The sequence below is a fragment of the Mesocricetus auratus genome, unplaced genomic scaffold, assembly GCF_017639785.1.
Source record: "Mesocricetus auratus isolate SY011 unplaced genomic scaffold, BCM_Maur_2.0 Super-Scaffold_100007, whole genome shotgun sequence".
Taxonomy (NCBI): Eukaryota; Metazoa; Chordata; class Mammalia; order Rodentia; family Cricetidae; genus Mesocricetus; species Mesocricetus auratus.
Genome location: NW_024429191.1, coordinates 3,444,542 through 3,463,101, shown reverse-complemented (window position 1 = coordinate 3,463,101; position 18,560 = coordinate 3,444,542). Strand labels below are relative to the sequence as shown.

The window sequence follows — 18,560 nt, the reverse complement described above, 5'->3', positions numbered from 1 at the left end:
GAGATCCAGCTGTAAGGCATTTTTCTCAATTGGTGATCAGTGGAGGAGGGCACAGACCATTGTGGGTCATTCTATCCCTGGGCTGGTAATCCTAGGTTTTATAAGAAAGCAGGATAACCCGGGCATGGTGGAGCAAGGCTTTAATCCCAACACTTAGGAGGCAGAAGCAGGCATATCTCTGTGGTTCCAGGCCAGCCTGGTCTACAGAGCTAGTTCCAGAACAGCCAGGGATATGCAGAGAAACCCTGGAAGAAGGGGAAGGAAGAAAGAGGAAGGAAAGAGAAAGGAAGGAGGGAGGGAGGGAGGGAGGGAGGGAGGGAGGGAAGAAGGGAGGGAGAAAGGGATGAAGGAAGGAAAGTGAAAGTTGAGCAGCAAGCCAGGGGAAGCAAGCCAATAAGCAGCACCCACCCCATGGCCTCTGCATCAGCTCCCGCCTCCAGGTCCCTCCCCAGTTTGAGTTCCTGTCCTGACTTCCTTCATTGATGAACAGTGATATGGAAGTGTAAGCTGAATTAAACCCTTTCATCCCCAACTCACTTTTTGGTCATGGTGTTTCATCACAATAGAAACCCTAAGACTGTGTGTGTGTGTGTGTGTGAGAGAGAGAGAGAGAGAGAGAGAGAGAGAGAGAGAGAGAGAGAGAGAGAGAGAGAGAGAGAGAGAGAGAGATAGAAATGTATGTGGTGGGTATATACACCACATGGATCTGGAGGCCAGGGAACAACTTTCACCTTTATGTAGGTTCCAGTGAACTATATACAGGTAAACTCAGGTCACCAGGTTTGCACAGCAAGCACATTTATGAACTGAACCATCTCACTGACCCCGATTTTTTTTGAGACAGGGTCTTTGATCTTGTTATGTTGCCAAGGGTGACTTCAGCCTCCCACGTGTCAGGATCATAGGCATTTGCCACCATACCTGAGTCTGATTATTTTAAAGCCACACATCTCCTGAAGTCTCATGATCAGGGTGAGGAGATCCAGTCCAGTTGGGTGAAAGCAGGAGCTTGGAGCACTGGGGAGAGGTGGTACGTGGGTGCAGGGGGTCACCTGAGGTTCTTCATGTGCACGGGGAGCAGTGTGAGCAGCACCTGCCTTAGTAAGGTGCTCGCGCCATGAAAATGTCAGTGTGTAGACAGAATGTTGACACATGGCCAGCCTGCTTCCTGGAAAGTAGAAGATGAGACTTGCTTTTTACTACATTTATATTTTGTGTGTTCTGTGTGTGAACACATGTGGCCAAGGACTGAACTCAAGTTGTCAAACAAGCACCTTTACAGGCTAAATCTGTTGAGCCTTACTGCTTTTTTAGCTACATTTTGACACAGACTTCACTGTGGCCACCCAGTTCTGCGCCTCGTTATGCACCATGGCGACAATGCACCCTCCCTTGAGTCACACAGTGCTGGTTTAGGGGTAGTGCACCTCTCCAGACCTCACATCAGGAGTTAAAACCTGAGTCCCTAGGGTGTGCCAAATGAAGTGTGATCTCTGCTAGTCATTGTGGACGAAGCTCCTGGACTAGGAAATAGATTCACCCAGGCTCTGGGAACACCCACAAGCCCCGTGCCCTTGTCTCTGTAGGAGCGACTTCCTGATTCAGGATGGTCACTATCCTGTCCTTAGCCCACATCTGTCCTTTTTCAAGGCAGCATGTCCTCTAAGAACAGGGTCCCAGTCTGCACACACAGCCCTCTGCGTAGAGTGTAAAGGCAGCTTAAGGCTTTTTTTTTTTTTTTGGCTTGTTTTGCAAGCCCCCCCATATGTAGCCCCAGTTGGCCTAGGACTTGCTAAGGAAGACCAGGCTCTCAGACTCAGAGAGCCACCTGCCTCTGCCTCCCAAGTGCTGGGATTAAAGATGTGCACCACCACACCCTGGCTCATTATGGAGCCTTTACAACTCCTGCCCCTCTGCTGGAACTCTCTCCCCCAGATCTTCCCAGGCACGGTCATTACAACACAATGTTCTTCCCTGTAAAGAGACCCTGTGCTCCCTCTGGGCAAAATGACACTCGTTCAATCTTTGTATCCATTGCTACTCTCAGAGGAGCAAGGGAGGCCCCAGGAGCCCCTGCTCCTCCAGCTGTCCTTGGGTAGGCCTCTCCATCACCCAGCCCACAAAGGCTGCCCTGTGCAATGATTACAGCACATCCCTCAGCACCCTCCTTTCCCATTTCCCAGCTCACACTGGGCCCTTTGGGGTGAAGGAATGAGCAGGATGGGAAATGTCCCCATTAAACAGTCCTAGTTGTAGAATCTTGATGCACACAGAGCCCAGAGAGAGTGAGGAAGGGGCACAAGTCACATAACAGGAGAGTGACCCAGATGGGTCTCCCTGGACTCCCAAGTATCAAAACTCTGAACTCCTGCTCCTGGGGTGACCTGCCTGGCCTGTGTGACTCTGCTGGTGCAAGCAAGAGTCTCATGTAGCCCAGGCAGGTCTTGGACTTACACATAGCCAAAGATGGTCTTGAGCTACCAATCTTTCTTCCTGCCTCCACCTCCCTCGCGCTGAGATCGCAGGTATGCACAAGCCCAGTTTATGCAGTGGAAGGGAAACCCAGGGATTTTTGCCTGCCAGGTTAGTGCTCTACCCACTAAGCCACACCCCTGACACCCGCTACAAGTTTCCTGTGTACTAAGTAGAAGCTAATGTGTCACACATGTAACAAGCTTTATTGAGTCTCTGCTCTATGCCAAGCACTGTGTAGAGAGCTGAAACGCAAGTGAACAGTGACTATTCAAACTAGTGCTTGGGTGACTAGCTGCAGACTTGGCACTGTTCTCCAAACTGAGCCACGTGCTGGGACGTGGCTGGTGGCAGCGCATGGCTAGCTCGTGCAAGTCCACATCAGCCTGACAAGCCAAACTACCAAACAAAAAACACCTTTGGGGCATGATGGTCAATGACTGGAGTCCCAACAGTCAGGAAGCTAAGTCAGCCAGGTTGTAGTGAGTTCAAGGCCAGCCCAGGCTACACATTGACTCAAACAGAAAACAACTGGAATGAACTTGAGCCAAGTGGTATGATGAGTACCTGTCCCTTCTACAGAGGACATGACTGTCCCTCATGAGCTGAGATTCCGATGGTACAAGTGAGCTGTGGCACCTCTCCTAGGGATGCATCCTAGAGAATCTGTCGGCACCCACAGAGATGGCTGCACACCCACTCTTATCAATTCGCCATGCACAATAATCAGCTTGTGGAATCAGCCCAGATACCTAGAGACAGATGAACAGGTGAAGAAATGTCATGGTTATGCATGGTGGTGTTTACTCACTGGTAAAGAGGAAGGAAGTGACATCTTTGAAGGAAAATGGATGGAAGGGGATATTATAGTGTGAAACAAATTAAACCAGATGCACGGGGTGGTGGTGGCACACACCTTTAATCCCAGCACTCGGGAGGCAGAGGCAGGCGGATCTCTGTGAGTTCGAGACCAGTCTGGTCTAAGGAGCTAGTTCCAGGACAGCCTCCAAAGCCACAGAGAAACCCTGTCTCAAAAAAGCACAAAAAAAAAATTAAGCCAGATGCAGGGAGACATGGACCACATACATTCCCTTATGGAAGATAGATGATAGATAGATAGATAGATAGATAGATAGATAGATACATACATACATACATACATACATACATACATACATGTATGTATGTATGTAGCGGCTCACACTTGCAACCTCAGCCCTTGAGAAGCTGAGGTTGGAGGCTCAAGATTAGTTCAAGTCCAGCCCGGACTGGGCTATTAAGTTCCAAATTAGCCTGTGCTAGAATGAGTCCCTGCTTCAAAACAAAACCAACAAAACAATATACACATGTGGCATTAAGACTACGTGCATACATGTGTATATGTATATTATAAAAATAGAAGAGGAACAACAGGAGGATAAGTAAGAGAAGATACTGTGAGGGTGGACATCCTCCAAATTCATTATATACATCATGTATGGGTCATTAGTTTATACAATGTACATATGTTAATAAGAACAGCAAGGACGAGAGAGGCAGCTCAGGTGGTGGTTTGAACGAGAATGGCACAGGATCATGTTTGAATGCTTGGTCCCTAGGTGGTGGCATTGTTTGGAAAAGGTTTATTGGAGCTGTGTCCCTGGGGGCAGGCTTTGAGGTTTCAAAAGTCCACACCATTCCCAGTTATTTCCCTCTGCCTTGCACTGTGGATCAGGGTGTGAGCTCTCAGCTACTGCTGCAGCACCATGCGCCTGCCTGCTGCCATGCTCTCCACCTCGATGGTCATAGACACTAACCCTCTGGAACCATGAGCCCCTACTGAAACATTTTCTTAAGAAGTTGCTTTGGGGGCTGGAGAGATGGCCCAGTGGTTAAGAGCACTGACTGCGGCCGGGCGTTGGTGGCACACGCCTTTAATCCCAGCACTCGGGAGGCAGAGGCAGGCGGATCTCTGTGAGTTCAAGGCCAGCCTGGTCTACAGAGTGAGTTCCAGGACAGCCTCCAAAGCCACAGAGAAACCCTGTCTCGAAAAACCAAAAAAAAAAAAAAAAAAAAAAAAAAGAGCACTGACTGCTCTTCCAAAGGATTCAGGTTCAATTCCTAGCACCCACATGGCAGCTCCCAACCGTTCCAGGAGATCTGATGCTGTCATACAGACATACATGCAGGTAAAACACCAATGCACATGGATTTAAAGAGAGAAAAAAGTTGCTATGGAGCTAGGCAATGGGGGCGCATACTCAGGAGGCAGAGGCAGGGGGATCTCTGTGAGTTCAAGACCAGTCTGGTCTACAGTGCTAGTTCCAGGACAGCCAGAGCTACACAAAAATCTGTCTCAAATAAGCAAGCAAACAAACAAAAAGGTCATGGTATTTTGGCATGGCAATAGAAAAGCAAGTAAGACACCATGTGAATGACAGGGTGACATGACAGCTTGCCTGTAATTCCAGTACTCAGGAGCAAGACAACTCACCAGAATGCCCTTATTAGTGGGTTATTGATTCAACACAGAGACATCAACCAAGACTCCTAATGTCAACCTTGGATCTCAACAGGAAAATATGTGCTTATAGGCGAACACACACGTGAAAAGGGACACACACAGTATGAACATATACACAAGACAACACACTCAGTCAAAAGCAAATATGAGGGCCATTACATTTTCATGCCACTCCTGGCAGGAGGTATTGTCAGACCCATTTTCAGGAAATAAAACCGAGGCTCAGAAATGAAGACACTTAGCAGGGGTCACAGTGGCACAGCACATACTTTTGCCACCTTCTCCCTCTAGGCCCGGCCCTGCCTTATTTTGGGAGAGAAGAGATTTAAACAACAGTAGTAGAGTACATAGCTAGAATGTATGACCGCTGTGACCCCTGTAGTCTCAGCACTTGGGAGGTAGACACAGCAGCGTCATGAGTTCAAGATCATTCTCAGCTGCAAAGCAAACGTGAAGCCAGCAGGAACTAGTTGGAACCTGTCTAAAAACAAAACAAACCAGACAGACATTCAGAAGGTCTGGGCACCAAAGTTCTTAGGAGGAGGTCCAAAGAGCCTTGCCAAGCCTGTGCAAGCCCTCACCTGAGATCCATCTCGTGACACTGGGCTGGCTTCTGGACCCCTCTTATGACTCATTTCTCCCAGCCCTGTCCTAGGAGTTACTAGATGAGGGAATTACCAACAAGACAATTGGGAGCCCTAGGTTGATTCGTGGCACGCTGGTGCTTCCCCCTGGTGGTGAGGATTAGAATTGTTAGGCCTCATCTTGTTCCCTTCCTCCCTCCGTTCACACTCAAGATTTCCCAGTTCATACTCTGCTTATAAGACTCAAACGTACGTTAGAGGGAGCGAGGCCCTCAGAACCCTTGTGCTAGGGATGTAGCTCTGTCAGTAGGGTGCTCACATAGCATTCAGGATGCCCTGGATTACATCCCTAGCACTGCACAAAACCAGGAGTGCTGACACTCTGCTCTCAGAAGGGTGGAGACGGGAGGATCAAAACTTCAAGGGCATCCTTGGCTACACAGTGAGGCCAGCCTGAGATCTATGAGGCCCCACGTAAAAAACAAGATCCTTAGAGAAGGAAGCCCCTAAGTCTACCCCAAGAGGTGACATTCTAGTGGACACAAGAACCCTAGACCTTAGATCATAACACCAGGGGATTCTGGGCAGAATGGGGGGTACTGTGATGAGTGGGGCGTGCATCTCATTCATTCATTCATTCATTCATTCATTCATTCATCCATTCACATTCGACTTATATCAACCAGTCATCACCCACTAGGTTTACATGCCCGGGTTAACAGAGCAGAAACCAAATGCTCTCCCAACTCATCCCCAAAGCCCCACAAAAACAAGTTTAGGCTGGCCTAACCTAGGACAGCACTCAATCTTGACCCAACCAATTATGCTATAGAGTCAAAAATGTAATTCAGCATTCTAAAGGTGAGACAGGAGGATTGCCAAGAATTTGAGGGACACCTGGGCTCCACAATAAGACTTTGTCTAAAACAAAGCAAACAGAAGAAAAAGTCATATAAAACTGGATCCTACTTGTTTTATTTGCTGTTGTTTCCTTTGTTAGTGTCTTTTCTCATTTATTTGTTTACATTTTTCAGTTTTTTGTTTTTTTGTTTTTTTGTTTTTTTGTTTTGGTTTTTCGAGACAGGGTTTCTCTGTGGCTTTGGAGGCTGTCCTGGAACTAGCTCTTGTAGACCAGGCTGGCTTCGAACTCACAGAGATCCGCCTGCCTCTGCCTCCCAAGTGCTGGGATTAAAGGCGTGAGCCACCAACGCCTGGCCATTTTTCAGTTTTTATTGCCACTAAATACTCAGAGGCTTGGGCCTGGAAGTGTAGCTCATTTGGCAGAGGGCCTGCCCAGTGTAAGGATTAGCGTTGTCAATGTGACAGGATCTAGAAGCATCCAGTAAAAAGGTCTCTGAGCATGCCTTTTGGGGATTCTCGAGATTTCCTTGGTAGGGTTGGAAAGACCAGCTGACAGTGGGTGGCGCCATTCCCTGGAAGGGTCCTGGACTGTAGACATAAGAGAGTTGAGCATCAAGGTGCAGGTGTGAGTCTGTTTCTCTTTGCGGACTCGTTGTGGCCTGCTGCTTCAAGCCACCTTGATTTCTCTGCCATGGTGGACTGCCCCTTGAACTGTGAGCTAACCCAGAGCCTTTCTCCTTTCGGTGACTTTCCTCGGGGTGTTTTATCACAGCCACGGAAATAGAGCTGAGACACCCGGTGTGCACAGGACCCTGGGTTCCATTCTCAGGATCACACAAAGCCAGTTGTGGTGGTGTACACCCATGATCCCAGCACTGCGGAGGTGGAGGCAGGAGGATCAATAACTCATCGTCATTTTCTTTTCTTTCTTTCTTTCTTTCTTTTTTTTTTTTTTTTTTTTTTTTTTTGGTTTTTCGAGACAGGGTTTCTCTGTATTGTTTTGGAGCCTGTCCTAGAACTCACTCTGGAGACCAGACTGGCCTCGAACTCACAGAGATCCTCCTGCCTCTGCCTCCCAAGTGCTGGGATTAAAGGCATGCGCCACCACCGCCTGGCTTCATCATCATTTTCAATGACATAGCATGTTTGAGCTCTGTCTAACAAGAGCATGAACTTCAAATGCCCATTTACTTTGTGCATTTCACTTTAAATTTGAAATACTCAGATGTACAGAGATATTGAAATAAATGTTCAGGGGGAGTTCACATGCCTACCACCTCCATCAGCATTTGGTTGTTCAGCTGTCTCCAAGCACCTGATAGGACAAGTTCCATGACCACCCCCCACAAATCTTTGGATGCTTAAGTCCTTTATAGCAAAAGGTGGCCAGGCATGGGGGACTATCCATGCTGGGGATGTGGCTCAGTGGGTAGAGTGCTTGTCTAGCATGTGCAAAGCCCTGGGGTGGATCCACAGAAGGCTGGGTGTGGCACAACCTGGACAGCATCTGGAATTACTAGAGAGAAGGGCTTCCCAACTGTAATTCTGCACTTGGGAACTGGGACAGGAAGATTGAGTTCCTGGCCAACCTAGGCTATATAGCAAGTTCAAGGCCCTGTCTCACAAACAAACAAAAGCCCTACAAGGTTGCTATTAGTTTATCCATTCTGCAGATGCAAGGTGAGACACAGAGGTGAAGACAGGTAGGCTTTCCCTGGCTTCCTGGAGCTAAATCAGCAGGAGAGATTGACTGGGTTCAGAGAAGGTACATGCGGGTTTGCATGTGTGCATGTGTGGACACTGTGACCATGCTTAGCTTTTTTGCATATTTTTGAGAAAGGGTGTCCTATAGCCTAGACTGGCTTTGAACTCACTATGTAGTTGAAGATGACCTTGGACCCCTGACCCCCTGCCTCCACCCCTCTGGTGATGGTTTACAGATACATGTCACCATGCATAGCTTAAACAGTGCTGGGGACTGAGCCTGGGTTTTGTGCATGCTTGGCAAAGCACTCTACAAACTAAACCACTGTTTTACACCAGGCTTTTGGTTTGTTTTGGTTTGTGTTGTTGTTTTGGGATAGAATTTTTCTACATAGCCCAGGCTGGTCTGAACCTACTACATAGACCCAACCCTGCTTGACTTTGAACTCAGATTTACTGTCTCCACCTCTTGAGCATTGGGCTTATAGGTATATGTATGCACTGGTGACAACATGTAGCTCTTTTTTTTTTCTTCTTTTCCTTTCTTTTTCTTTTCTGTGACAAGGACTCAATACATACCCCCAGAATGCCTTCGAATTTTCTGTCTTCCTGCCTCAGTCTCCTAAGTGCTGGGCTCACAGGCCAGTGTTACTGTGTGTAGTTGCATGCTTACCTACATTCTAATTGAAAGGACACTGACGGTGTTGGATGCCTCCACCAGGACTCACAGGACTCGGGGTCTTAGTTGGTTTCCTTGCCCAGCTCACAAAACTTCAACCTGCTGTGGGGAGTATGGAAGAGTCCTTCAAACTGAGCCATGAGCAGGCGCCCCCTCCAGCAGGTAATAGAGACAAACCCCCTGGTCTATGCATCAAAGACATCACAATGGCTGTGGCAGCTGTAAAAGGCCTACTTCTCCCCAGTGAGGCCTCTCCAAGGGAACTTCCGGAACTAAGAGCCTGTCCACTCAGAACCTGGAACCCAAGGGCGCTGCTTGAGGAGTACTTCTAAAACAGGACTATCAATGGCACCAAAATGGGACCGTCCCCATGGTGAGGGAACCTCACTTGGGAGCTAGAAGGTGGCTTGAGGAGCAAGAGAGGGAAGAGGCTATTTGTTGATCCCATCTCCTCCCTACTACCCAGGTGACCCAGTAGGGACTGTGGTTGGGTTAGACCTCCAGTCTCTCTCCTCTCTCCTCTCTCCTCTCTCTCTCTCTCTCTCTCTCTCTCTCTCTCTCTCTCTCTCTCTCTCTCTCTCTCTCTCTCTCTCTCTCTCTCTCTCTCAGTATCACATGGAATCTACCAAGGGATACTAATGGCTCCCACATCAATACAGCCTGTGGTTGGCACAGCACATAGGCCAGGGCTTAGGCTGTGGAGCTGCCTCCATGCTGAGGTGGCCTGGGATGGTGTCTGACCCCATTTGAATAGTTTTCTTTTTTTTTTTTTTTTTTTGGTTATTCGAGACAGGGTTTCTCTGTATTGTTTTGGAGGCTGTCCTGGAATTGGCTCTGTAGACCAGGCTGGCCTCGAACTCACAGAGATCCACCTGCCCCTGCCTCTTAATCCCGAGTGCTGGGATTAAAGGCGTGCGCCACCAACGCCCGGCTTGAATAGTTTTCTCATTGGAATTCCTACCAACTCCATGTAAATGGTCAAGAGGATTCAGGGTGTAGTGGTACACGACTTTCAACCCAGCTGGTCTACATACCGAACTCCAGGACTGCAAAGATAGACCCTGTCCTACATAAAACAAAATAAGGATCCAGGGTTTATTCAGCTGGGCACTGACCCGGCTGGAGACTCTAGTTGTGCTAATCAGGGGCTTCATTTCTGACCTTTGGTTTCTCCTCTGGGGTGGGGGGTGGGAGCCTGAAAACTAGCTCCACATAGAGCTTCTGGGCCAGCATAGCTGAGGCATCTCTTGTCCCCAAAGTGGAGACAGTAGGGTCACATGGCCAGGGGCTGCCTGCTCTCCTTAGTCCTACTCTGGGAGGAGACTGTAAAGGAACCTGTGAGAGGAAGGTACGGAAGGAGGCTCTGAGGGGGAAGCTGTGAGCAGAGAGGCCCCAGAGATCCACCTCTAGCTACTCGCTCTTTTCGTGAAGGGGCCAGGCCATTGGTGATGGAGCCCAGGGCCCAGCAGGCACCTGCAAGGTTGTACATGAAAATTCATTGAGAACCTTACTACTCATCTGGACATTAAGTCATGGCGGCTCATTCTGGGTGTGAGGACTTATACCTGGAGCACTGAGGCAGGTGGATTGTTGCAAGTTCCAGGCTAAAAAAACCAAAACCAAAAACAAAGCTGGAGATGCAACTCAGTTGGTAGAGTGCTTGCCTAGCATGCAAGAAACCCTAGGTTTGCTCTTCAGTATAAACTGGACATGGAGGTCAGGCCCATAATAGGTAGAGGCAGAAGGGTCAGATGTTCCCAGTGAGCCTGGGAGACACAGACCTTAACTCAACTTACTCCCTGACACAAAAAAGCATCAGAGCCTCGGATGGAGCTCAAATATTCTGACTTCAGAGCCCCTGCTAAGGTTAGGTCCCTTACGTCTGATCAGAAACCTACCTGGTCTCCAATGCTAACTTAGTCACCTCAGGGAAGGTATTGAACTTTTCTGAACCTCATCTCCCCACCTGCAAATCCGGAACGAGGCTTCACTGGTGAAAGGGAATGTGGTGAAACGTGTTACCTGTTTGGGACGCAGTGTGGCCAATAGTAAATGGCCCTGAGCTACGTCACACCCCAGACTTTTAGCACTATGGACAAGAAGGGCATACATGGAGTCAGAAGTTCAAATCCTGGACCCTCCACCTTCTGTCTGTATAACTGTGGGCAACTTTGCTCTTGGCAGCAGAAGCGGCCGTGTGGCGTTCTGTGCTGGTGCATCTGAGCCCTGGGGCCTTGCTTCTTCTCTCTTCCAGGCTCGCGGTATTCTAAGGAGCCACCTCCTTATTACCCTTCTCACGCGAGAGGACAGAGGCTACCACAGGCATACCCTGTGTACACCCAAGTGCCACCAGTGATCCACACCAGTAAGTGTAGCAGCTGTCTCTCCTCCTGGTCTCAGGCTCCGGCTCCCAGAAGGCTGCTTACTCAGCTCAGTGTAGAGGGCACCTTCTCTGGTGAGCCCTCCTACAGCTGAGAACTCTAAAACCCCAAGGCTGGCTGGGCCTCACACCGCTGGCACGGGCTTGGTGCAGTGCCAAGGGCTTCTGAGGCATCCTTTTCTACTGTGAAATTCTTGGGGATGGGGCAGGTATTCATGTTATCTTTATGAAATGAATCATATCATAAGTGCTAGTCCACAGATGAGGTGACTGCACAGTCACCTAAGTTGAACCAGGGCTTTGAGATTCCCAGGCACTCATTAGACTGTATCAGTCAGCTTCACCGTGCTATAACAAACCTGGGGTCATCCAAACCTGACCCCAGGAGCCCCTTCAGATCACCAAAGCACATAGCAAGTTTCTGATGCTGGTTTGTACTTTGTTTTGTTTTGTTATTATGGCACTGGACAGGCTAGGCGAGTGCTCTACCACTGGGTTACATACCCAGCTCCTTGTAGAATTGTTTTTACTCTTTTTTTTTTTTTTTCGAGACAGGGTTTCTCTGTAGCTTTGGAGGCTGTCCTGGAACTCTTACTCTTTTTTTTTTAATTTATTTATTTTATGTGTATGAGTGTTTTGCCTGGTGCACAAGAGCTAGAGAGGGGCTGGAGAGATGGCTCGGCAGTTAAGAGCACTGGCTGCTCTTCCAAAGGATCTGGGTTCAATTCCCAGTACCCACATGGCAGCTCACATTTGCCTGTAACTTCAGCTTCGCACAGACATGCATGCAGGCAAAACACCAATGAACATGAGAAAAAAAGAGAGTTGTGCCAAAAAGAGGCGGGGATGGTGAGGTGTATGTGTCAATGCATGTGTGTGCATTCCTTCTTTCATTTCATGCACCTGTTTTAAGGGTGTTTTAACCACAGGGCCTGGAAATCAGCTAATGCAAGGAATGAATGACAATGGCTGGCTGAGTCTGGAAATCAGCTAATGCAAGGAATGAATGACAATGGCTGGCTGAGTCTGCTAGGTCATGCTAGGAGCTCCCCAAGCGGAAGGGACCACGCTTAGAAGCAGGACCTCTACAGTTCCTAGCCCCGTACTTACTTCCAGCAGAAGACCTCTACAGTTCCTAGCCCCGTACTTACTTGGCTAGCTGGAAGCAGAAGGCCTCTACAGTTCCTAGCCCCGTACTTACTTGGCTAGCTGGAAGCAGAAGACCTCTACAGTTCCTAGCCCCCATACTTACTTGGCTAGCTGGTTTTAACTAGGACGGATCATGTGGCTGATGGGCAGGTACATGGTGGCTTTGGGTGCATAGGTTAGCACAAGGAAGATGAGTCATGATATAAGAGGGTTGTCCGGACAGCAGGTGCTGGAGACAGGAGGAAGAGGCTCTGATCTGACCCATCTCTCTCCTCCACCCCTAGCCATGTTCACTGCCGTGCCAAGGATGACGACTTCCTTGCCAATGCAGACCATATGTCCCTACTGTGGAAACCACATCATCACAGTGACAACTCCTGTCCCAGGCATCCTCACCTGGCTGCTATGCAGTGGTCTCTTTGTATTTGGGTAAGCAGTGGGGACCTGGTAAGGAGGGGATGGAACTGAGATGCAGCTGTAGACCGCTAAGGACCGAGGGAGGTCCCAGCCTGGGTTAGGAGGAGATAGCCTGCTTGGGTGGCAGAGGGTGGCAAGTGGCCAGAGGTTGCCATCACCACTACTGTCAAGAAAGAGAAGGCACAGTATGGCTCTCAGCCCTGCTCTGCAGAACCACCCCAAGGAATCTCCACCCAGAGGTGTGATGAGGGTGCAGGCCAGCTCGGGGACCTCCGCTCAGGGGTGATGAGGGTGCAGGCCAGCTCGGGGACCTCCGCTCAGGGGTGATGAGGGTGCAGGCCAGCTCAGGGACCTCCGCTCAGGGGTGATGAGGGTGCAGGCCAGCTCGGGGACCTCCGCTCAGGGGTGATGAGGGTGCAGGCCAGCTCGGGGACCTCCGCTCAGGGGTGATGAGGGTGCAGGCCAGCTCGGGCAACCTGCTCAGATGAGAACACACTGCTTCTGAGACTGCAGGTGCTTCCTGGGCTGCTGCTTCCTCCCCTTCTGTGTGCCGAGCTTCATGGATGTGAGACACTCCTGTCCCGTGTGCCAGCAGGAGCTCTTTCACCACCACCGCCTGTGAGCTGCACTATAAACAGCAATGAAGCAGCATCAGTGCATATGTGCATATGGTAGGGGGACGGGGCGAGCCAGAGACAACGTCCTCCACCCCCTCTGTCTGTCCATGGGTGATGGATGGCACCCGTGTATGCTGGGGTCCCAGCATGAGCTGGTTGGTGTCTTCTTGGGGAGGGCATGCGCTCCACCCATCTCCAGGTTCAGCCTCCTCTGACTACAGATGCCCCCAGTCCACCAGCTCCCTCTTCCCTAGTCTCTTCCCATCAGCTCTAGCTTCTACCCCTTTGGAGAAACCTGTTACCCACACCCTCACATGTATAACCCCCCAGCCCCGGATCCGCATCCAGGTTCATACCTGCTGCCCCTTTCCCCGGGGACCAGTGTGTTCCACCACTATGTGCAATACCGAGAGAGCCTTATCCTTTCTTCCCTACCTGCCTTGGGTCTGCAGTCTGGATCCTCTGTGCCCCATAGGCTGCAGATGTCCTCTGGCCACCTCCTAGTAGCTTTTCTCAGTTTGCTTTGTCCTCAGTTTTGCGCAAGCCCCCTTCCCCCATTTCTCTAGGCTTCTGTCTTCCCCTCCAGTATCCCACAACTTTCTCCCCTGGATGCCTGAGGCATCCAGCAAAACCAGCATGTTGGGCTGGGGAGATGGCCCCGTAAGTAAAAGGATTTTCCTTACAAATCTGAGGACCAGAGTTTAGACCCCCAGAACTCACATGAGTGTTGGATGGGCAGGGTGGCCCACCTGTAATTCCAGCCTCAGAAGTCACAGAGGAATCCCAGAACACGCTGGCTATTGAGACTAGCCTCATCAGAAAGCTCTGGGTTTGATTGAGAGACCCTGTCTAAATAAATAAGGCAAAAGGTTTGAAGATGAGCCCTCCACATTAAACTTGGGCCTCCATATACTTGTGCACACATGTGTGCTAACACTCACACAGGTGCACCCGCATATGTGCAAACACACATACAAAAATGGGAATGCAGACCCTCAGTAGGTCCCTACCAGAGTAGGTACATGGGAGGTCATGGCCCTCTCCTCTCTCCCAGACACCTCAGATGCAGCCCTTGGTTCCTGTCCTTTCCACTCATTCAAAATGTTCCCCTCCACCTTATGTCCTACTGGGCTCTGGGTCCTACTGCACCCTCTATTCCTCACCAGCCAGCAGCCTGTGGCTAACACGGATCCGGTGATGCAGTTAACATTGATTAAGAACTCACCACTTACTTGGGAGGCTGAGTCAGGAGGATTGCCAGTCTTAATTACAAAGTAAATGCCTGTCTCTTTAAAAACAAAAATCTGTTGCTGTAATGGTGTTGTCAACTTGACAAAATCCAGAATTGTTTGGGAGATGAGCCTTGCCTGTGGGGGAAACTCTGGTTATATTTATGGAGGTGGAGGGCCTGCCCTTTTGGGCAGCACCATTCCCTGGCTGAGATCCTGGATCGGTGAAGTGGAGACAGGGAACTGGGCCGCACAGCACACTTTCATCACTCTCCGCTTCCTGACGATGGGTGTGACCAGCTGGCTCAAGCTGTTGCTGCCTTCACTTCCCACGGTGAACTGTGTGCTAACTGTAATGTACAACTCCGTTACATTCTTGTATTTTATCCCAGCAAGAGGAAAAGAAACTCCAACATCCTTATACCAGACATCTGCCTAGAACTCACAATCACCCTGAGTTCACTTGAGGCCGTCTGTGACTCCATCCAGGCAGCGCCATGCCTATGCACCCCAGGCAGGGCAGCCCACCGACTCATTCAGCAGGCCTGCCTGTCCATCTGTTCTTTCTCCGCTTGTCATTTCCCAGGCAGATTCATGAGCTCAGTTTAGCCTGACACCCTCACGACCAAGAGGTGGGGCTATAGAATCTGGGAAGGGATGGATCTCGATGAGTCATTTGTGGAGAGGGCCCCACCTCCAGTGAGGTTTACTCCTTCCCAGTGCAGAGGCCATTGGAAAGGGAGTGGCTGTTAGAAGACCTCAAACTGGCGTATGGAGACTTCCGGGGAAAATGAGGACCACTGGACAAGATCCAGTATCAGCTTTGTTTCTCTGCAGTTAGTGCTGAGGATTGAACCCAGGGCTTCGTGTCTGGTAGGCAAGTGCTCTACCACTGAGCTACAGCCCCAGCTCTTTTCATTTTGAGACAGGGACTCACCTGACTTGGCCTCTTGATTGCTGGTTTGACAGGTGTGTACCACCACACTGAAGCTCCATTTAATTTGAAAAGCACAAACATAGTCCTGCCTATCATTGGCCAAATAGAGAGGGAGAAGAGACTTGAGGAGAGCACTGAAGGAAAGGGGGAAATAGGAAGCTTACAGGCACGTGAAGGACACTCACTGGCTGGTCTTTGCTGAGGTTCCCTGTAATGTCCACACTCATCACAAGAGGGCAGTGTTGCACTAGCTGACAAGGGCGGAAAGCCAGGCCCAGGTTGGTCTGGTGACTATTTGGGCAACCAGAAACTCAAGTGTGTCTCCCAGTAGCCCCAGCATTAGCATGGCATGAAAGGTGTACATGTGTGAGTGTAGGTACACTGAGTGTGGGTTGGAGGCTTGGTGGGATGGAAGCATCTCCTGGCATTTCAGGTTGAGATTCCTAGAAGCCTGAAAAGACAGACGAGGCCAGCACATTTCTCTAGACCCAGGGAGGCCTGCCAGCTGATCTACCACCTGCAATGCAGACCCTGAAATGATGGGAGACTGAACCTCAGACACGGAATGTGCCACAGCTGCAAGCCTTAGCTGCATGGAAACACTACCACTGTGAATTGTTTGACAAATAAATAGCCTTCAGACCCCAAGACATGGGATGCTTGGTCAGCATGGGCCTTAGGGCCTCAAGCAGGACAGAGAATAAACCATCTTTACGTTGCATTGCTCAACTCCAACCTTCCTTGTACAGATTCCTCCCCCTCCCAAGGCAATGTCTTAGCTTTGACTTACATTCCTAGACAGGTCCAGACAGGCATGTCTTAGTCCTGGGACAAAACCAATTATCACTCCACGGTGTACCATCACTGGACTGCAAGGTTCTGCCCAGACTGACCCCACAAATCAATCACAGGTTTTGGGGATCTGGACTGTAGCCACTGATGGACTACTCAGCTTCAATTGAAGGGTTTACAGGTGTCTGCCACTGACCCCACAGTGAGGGCTAACAGTGGGTGCTGACACTGTTCTAGGCTTCCGTTTCTAGCCAACCCACCCTGCATCAGAGCCAAGAGATTCAGTAAGTCTATCCCACTTAGCCTTATCGCAGGAGCAGACAGGTGGGTGTGGTGTGGTCATGGGTATGGCTCTGGTATCAGCAGTCACCAGGGACAACTTCCGTGCCTACCCCCAGCCCATTGCTCTCTGCTCTACCCAGAATGAGTCCACCCTGGGAATCTGCCATCCAAACGGTCTAGGGACAGTGAACAAGACCCCAGGGCTAGGGAGAGAAATCTGGGCAGCTTTTGATGTACCATCAGTCCACATCACCAAGCAGGAAGGTTGACATTGTCCCTTCAACAGTGATGAACCTCAACATACTCCCCCAACTTCCACAGCCTCTCACCCTACTGGAGAACTCAGCTCAGAATGCTCAGGGAAGACGGGTGAGCTCACCTAGGAGACCATGGTGCTTCATAGACTGCTCTCCAAAGGTGCAAGCTGGGACTCTGCCATCTACCCCCAACGCCCAGCCAGCAACACAGGTCTGTGGCCTCTGGCAGGGACAAACTACCTCATACCCACACCACTGTCCCTAGAATGTTCTCAAAGCATGGGGGACCCTAGCAGCACACACATGTTCACCAACAGCAAGACTAAAGGACATGAAGAGATTCTGTCCTGGTGGAGGTTTTTGTATACCCAAGCAACGAACTCTCCTGGGGCTTCCTTCTGATTGGCACAGGGTGCAGGGAGCTGGACTGTTCTAACACTCCAGGCCCAGTCCCTTGGGAACTGAGCACTTCCGGTGCTTAGCAGCCAGAGCCTTTGGCACAGCAGCAGGTTTAGGGGAGAACAGCCTGGCAGAGGAGCCAGGCCATACCACATAAGGGCCCCACACCCGGAGATAGCCCTCGTTTCTACAAAAGCACCTGGCTTTGTCCCTATCACCTTCTTCCTTCAACCGGATGCCAGGCTGTCTCCCTTCCACCCTGAGTGTGGGCAAGCTCTGCAGACACCCATGGAAAAAGAGCTCTGGGTACCCAAGTCCACCCACTCATGAGACTGCCAAAGTTCAGTTGTGGCACTGAAGACCACCACAAACTTACCATGTTAACCACCAGGGTTTTTGTAGGATTGCCAACCCGGGATTCAGTCAGTGCCACAAACCTAATCCACTAGAGAAATGTCTCCACACATCTCACCTTCACAATTTCATACAGCTTGAAGGTGCTAAAACTTCCTACACTAAGGAGAGGTGCACCTCACTGCAGATGAGAGCCTGACTTTGTTGGGCCAGGCTCTGGGACTGAGGGTCAGAAACAGCCTCCACAGGCTCCCATCCCAGGGCCTGTGGTATAGGTACGTATCAGTCTTGTTTTACTATGTGGTCTAGACTAGTCTCACATTTGGAACCCTCCACCCCCCACCCCCGCCAGAGACGAAGTGCTCAAGAACAGCTGGTTAGCACTGTGGGATCCTCACCTCACTCCTTGCCAGATGCACTGGTCACAAGGTCAGCTGGCTCAATGCTCTTGAAGACCTCATTACTGTCACAGGGGGTCCCCAAGGGGCCACAGGAAAACCCAGTTAACACTCCCTTAATGCCACAAGGCTAAGAGCCAACATGCAAGGATCTGGTGTTGCAGATAACCCCAGCAGACAATGTACCTTCAGGTTTGTGTTCCTGTATTTCTAGACTGGGTCTCAAATAACTAGGCCACCCCAGAATCTGCTATGTGGCCAAGAATGGCTTTGAACTCCTCACCTTCCTGCTCCCACTTTTGTGCTGGGATTGTAAATCCAAACAACCTCATCAGCTTCACAATCCTGAGCAGAACCACGTGGTCACCATGGCTGCCAGCCCTCACTGAGGTCACACTCTGGTCACCACTGTGGATGAGGACTCCCCTACCATCAATAGCCACATGCCACAGAGCAAAAAGACCCAGCATCTTCAGAGGATTAAAGTGAGGAAGACAACTGTTCCATAAATTTTGAAATGTCTGCTTCTACCTTCCCCCAAATCAG

General features: G+C 50.1%; 1 protein-coding gene across 1 annotated transcript; it reads left to right on the top strand.

The window, feature by feature from the left end:
• Positions 1-9,034: 9,034 nt before the first annotated feature.
• Litafd (LITAF domain containing) lies at positions 9,035-13,400 on the top strand. The gene is made up of 4 exons (XM_040748115.1): positions 9,035-9,176; positions 11,058-11,168; positions 12,617-12,761; positions 13,263-13,400. Exons 1-4 carry the CDS (start codon positions 9,149-9,151, stop codon positions 13,369-13,371), a joined length of 393 nt encoding a protein of 130 aa, XP_040604049.1. The 5' UTR covers positions 9,035-9,148; the 3' UTR covers positions 13,372-13,400.
• The last annotated feature ends 5,160 nt before the right edge of the window (positions 13,401-18,560 follow it).

What these genes read in the sequence shown, in the direction of transcription:
- Litafd (XM_040748115.1), top strand. Translation starts at nt 9,149, where the DNA reads ATGGCACCAAAATGGGACCGTCCCCATG. An exon ending in AAAATGGGACCGTCCCCATG is followed by an intron (nt 9,177 to 11,057) that starts GTGAGGGAACCT and finishes TCTCTCTTCCAG; the next exon opens with GCTCGCGGTATTCTAAGGAG. An exon ending in AGTGGTCTCTTTGTATTTGG is followed by an intron (nt 12,762 to 13,262) that starts GTAAGCAGTGGG and finishes CTGAGACTGCAG; the next exon opens with GTGCTTCCTGGGCTGCTGCT.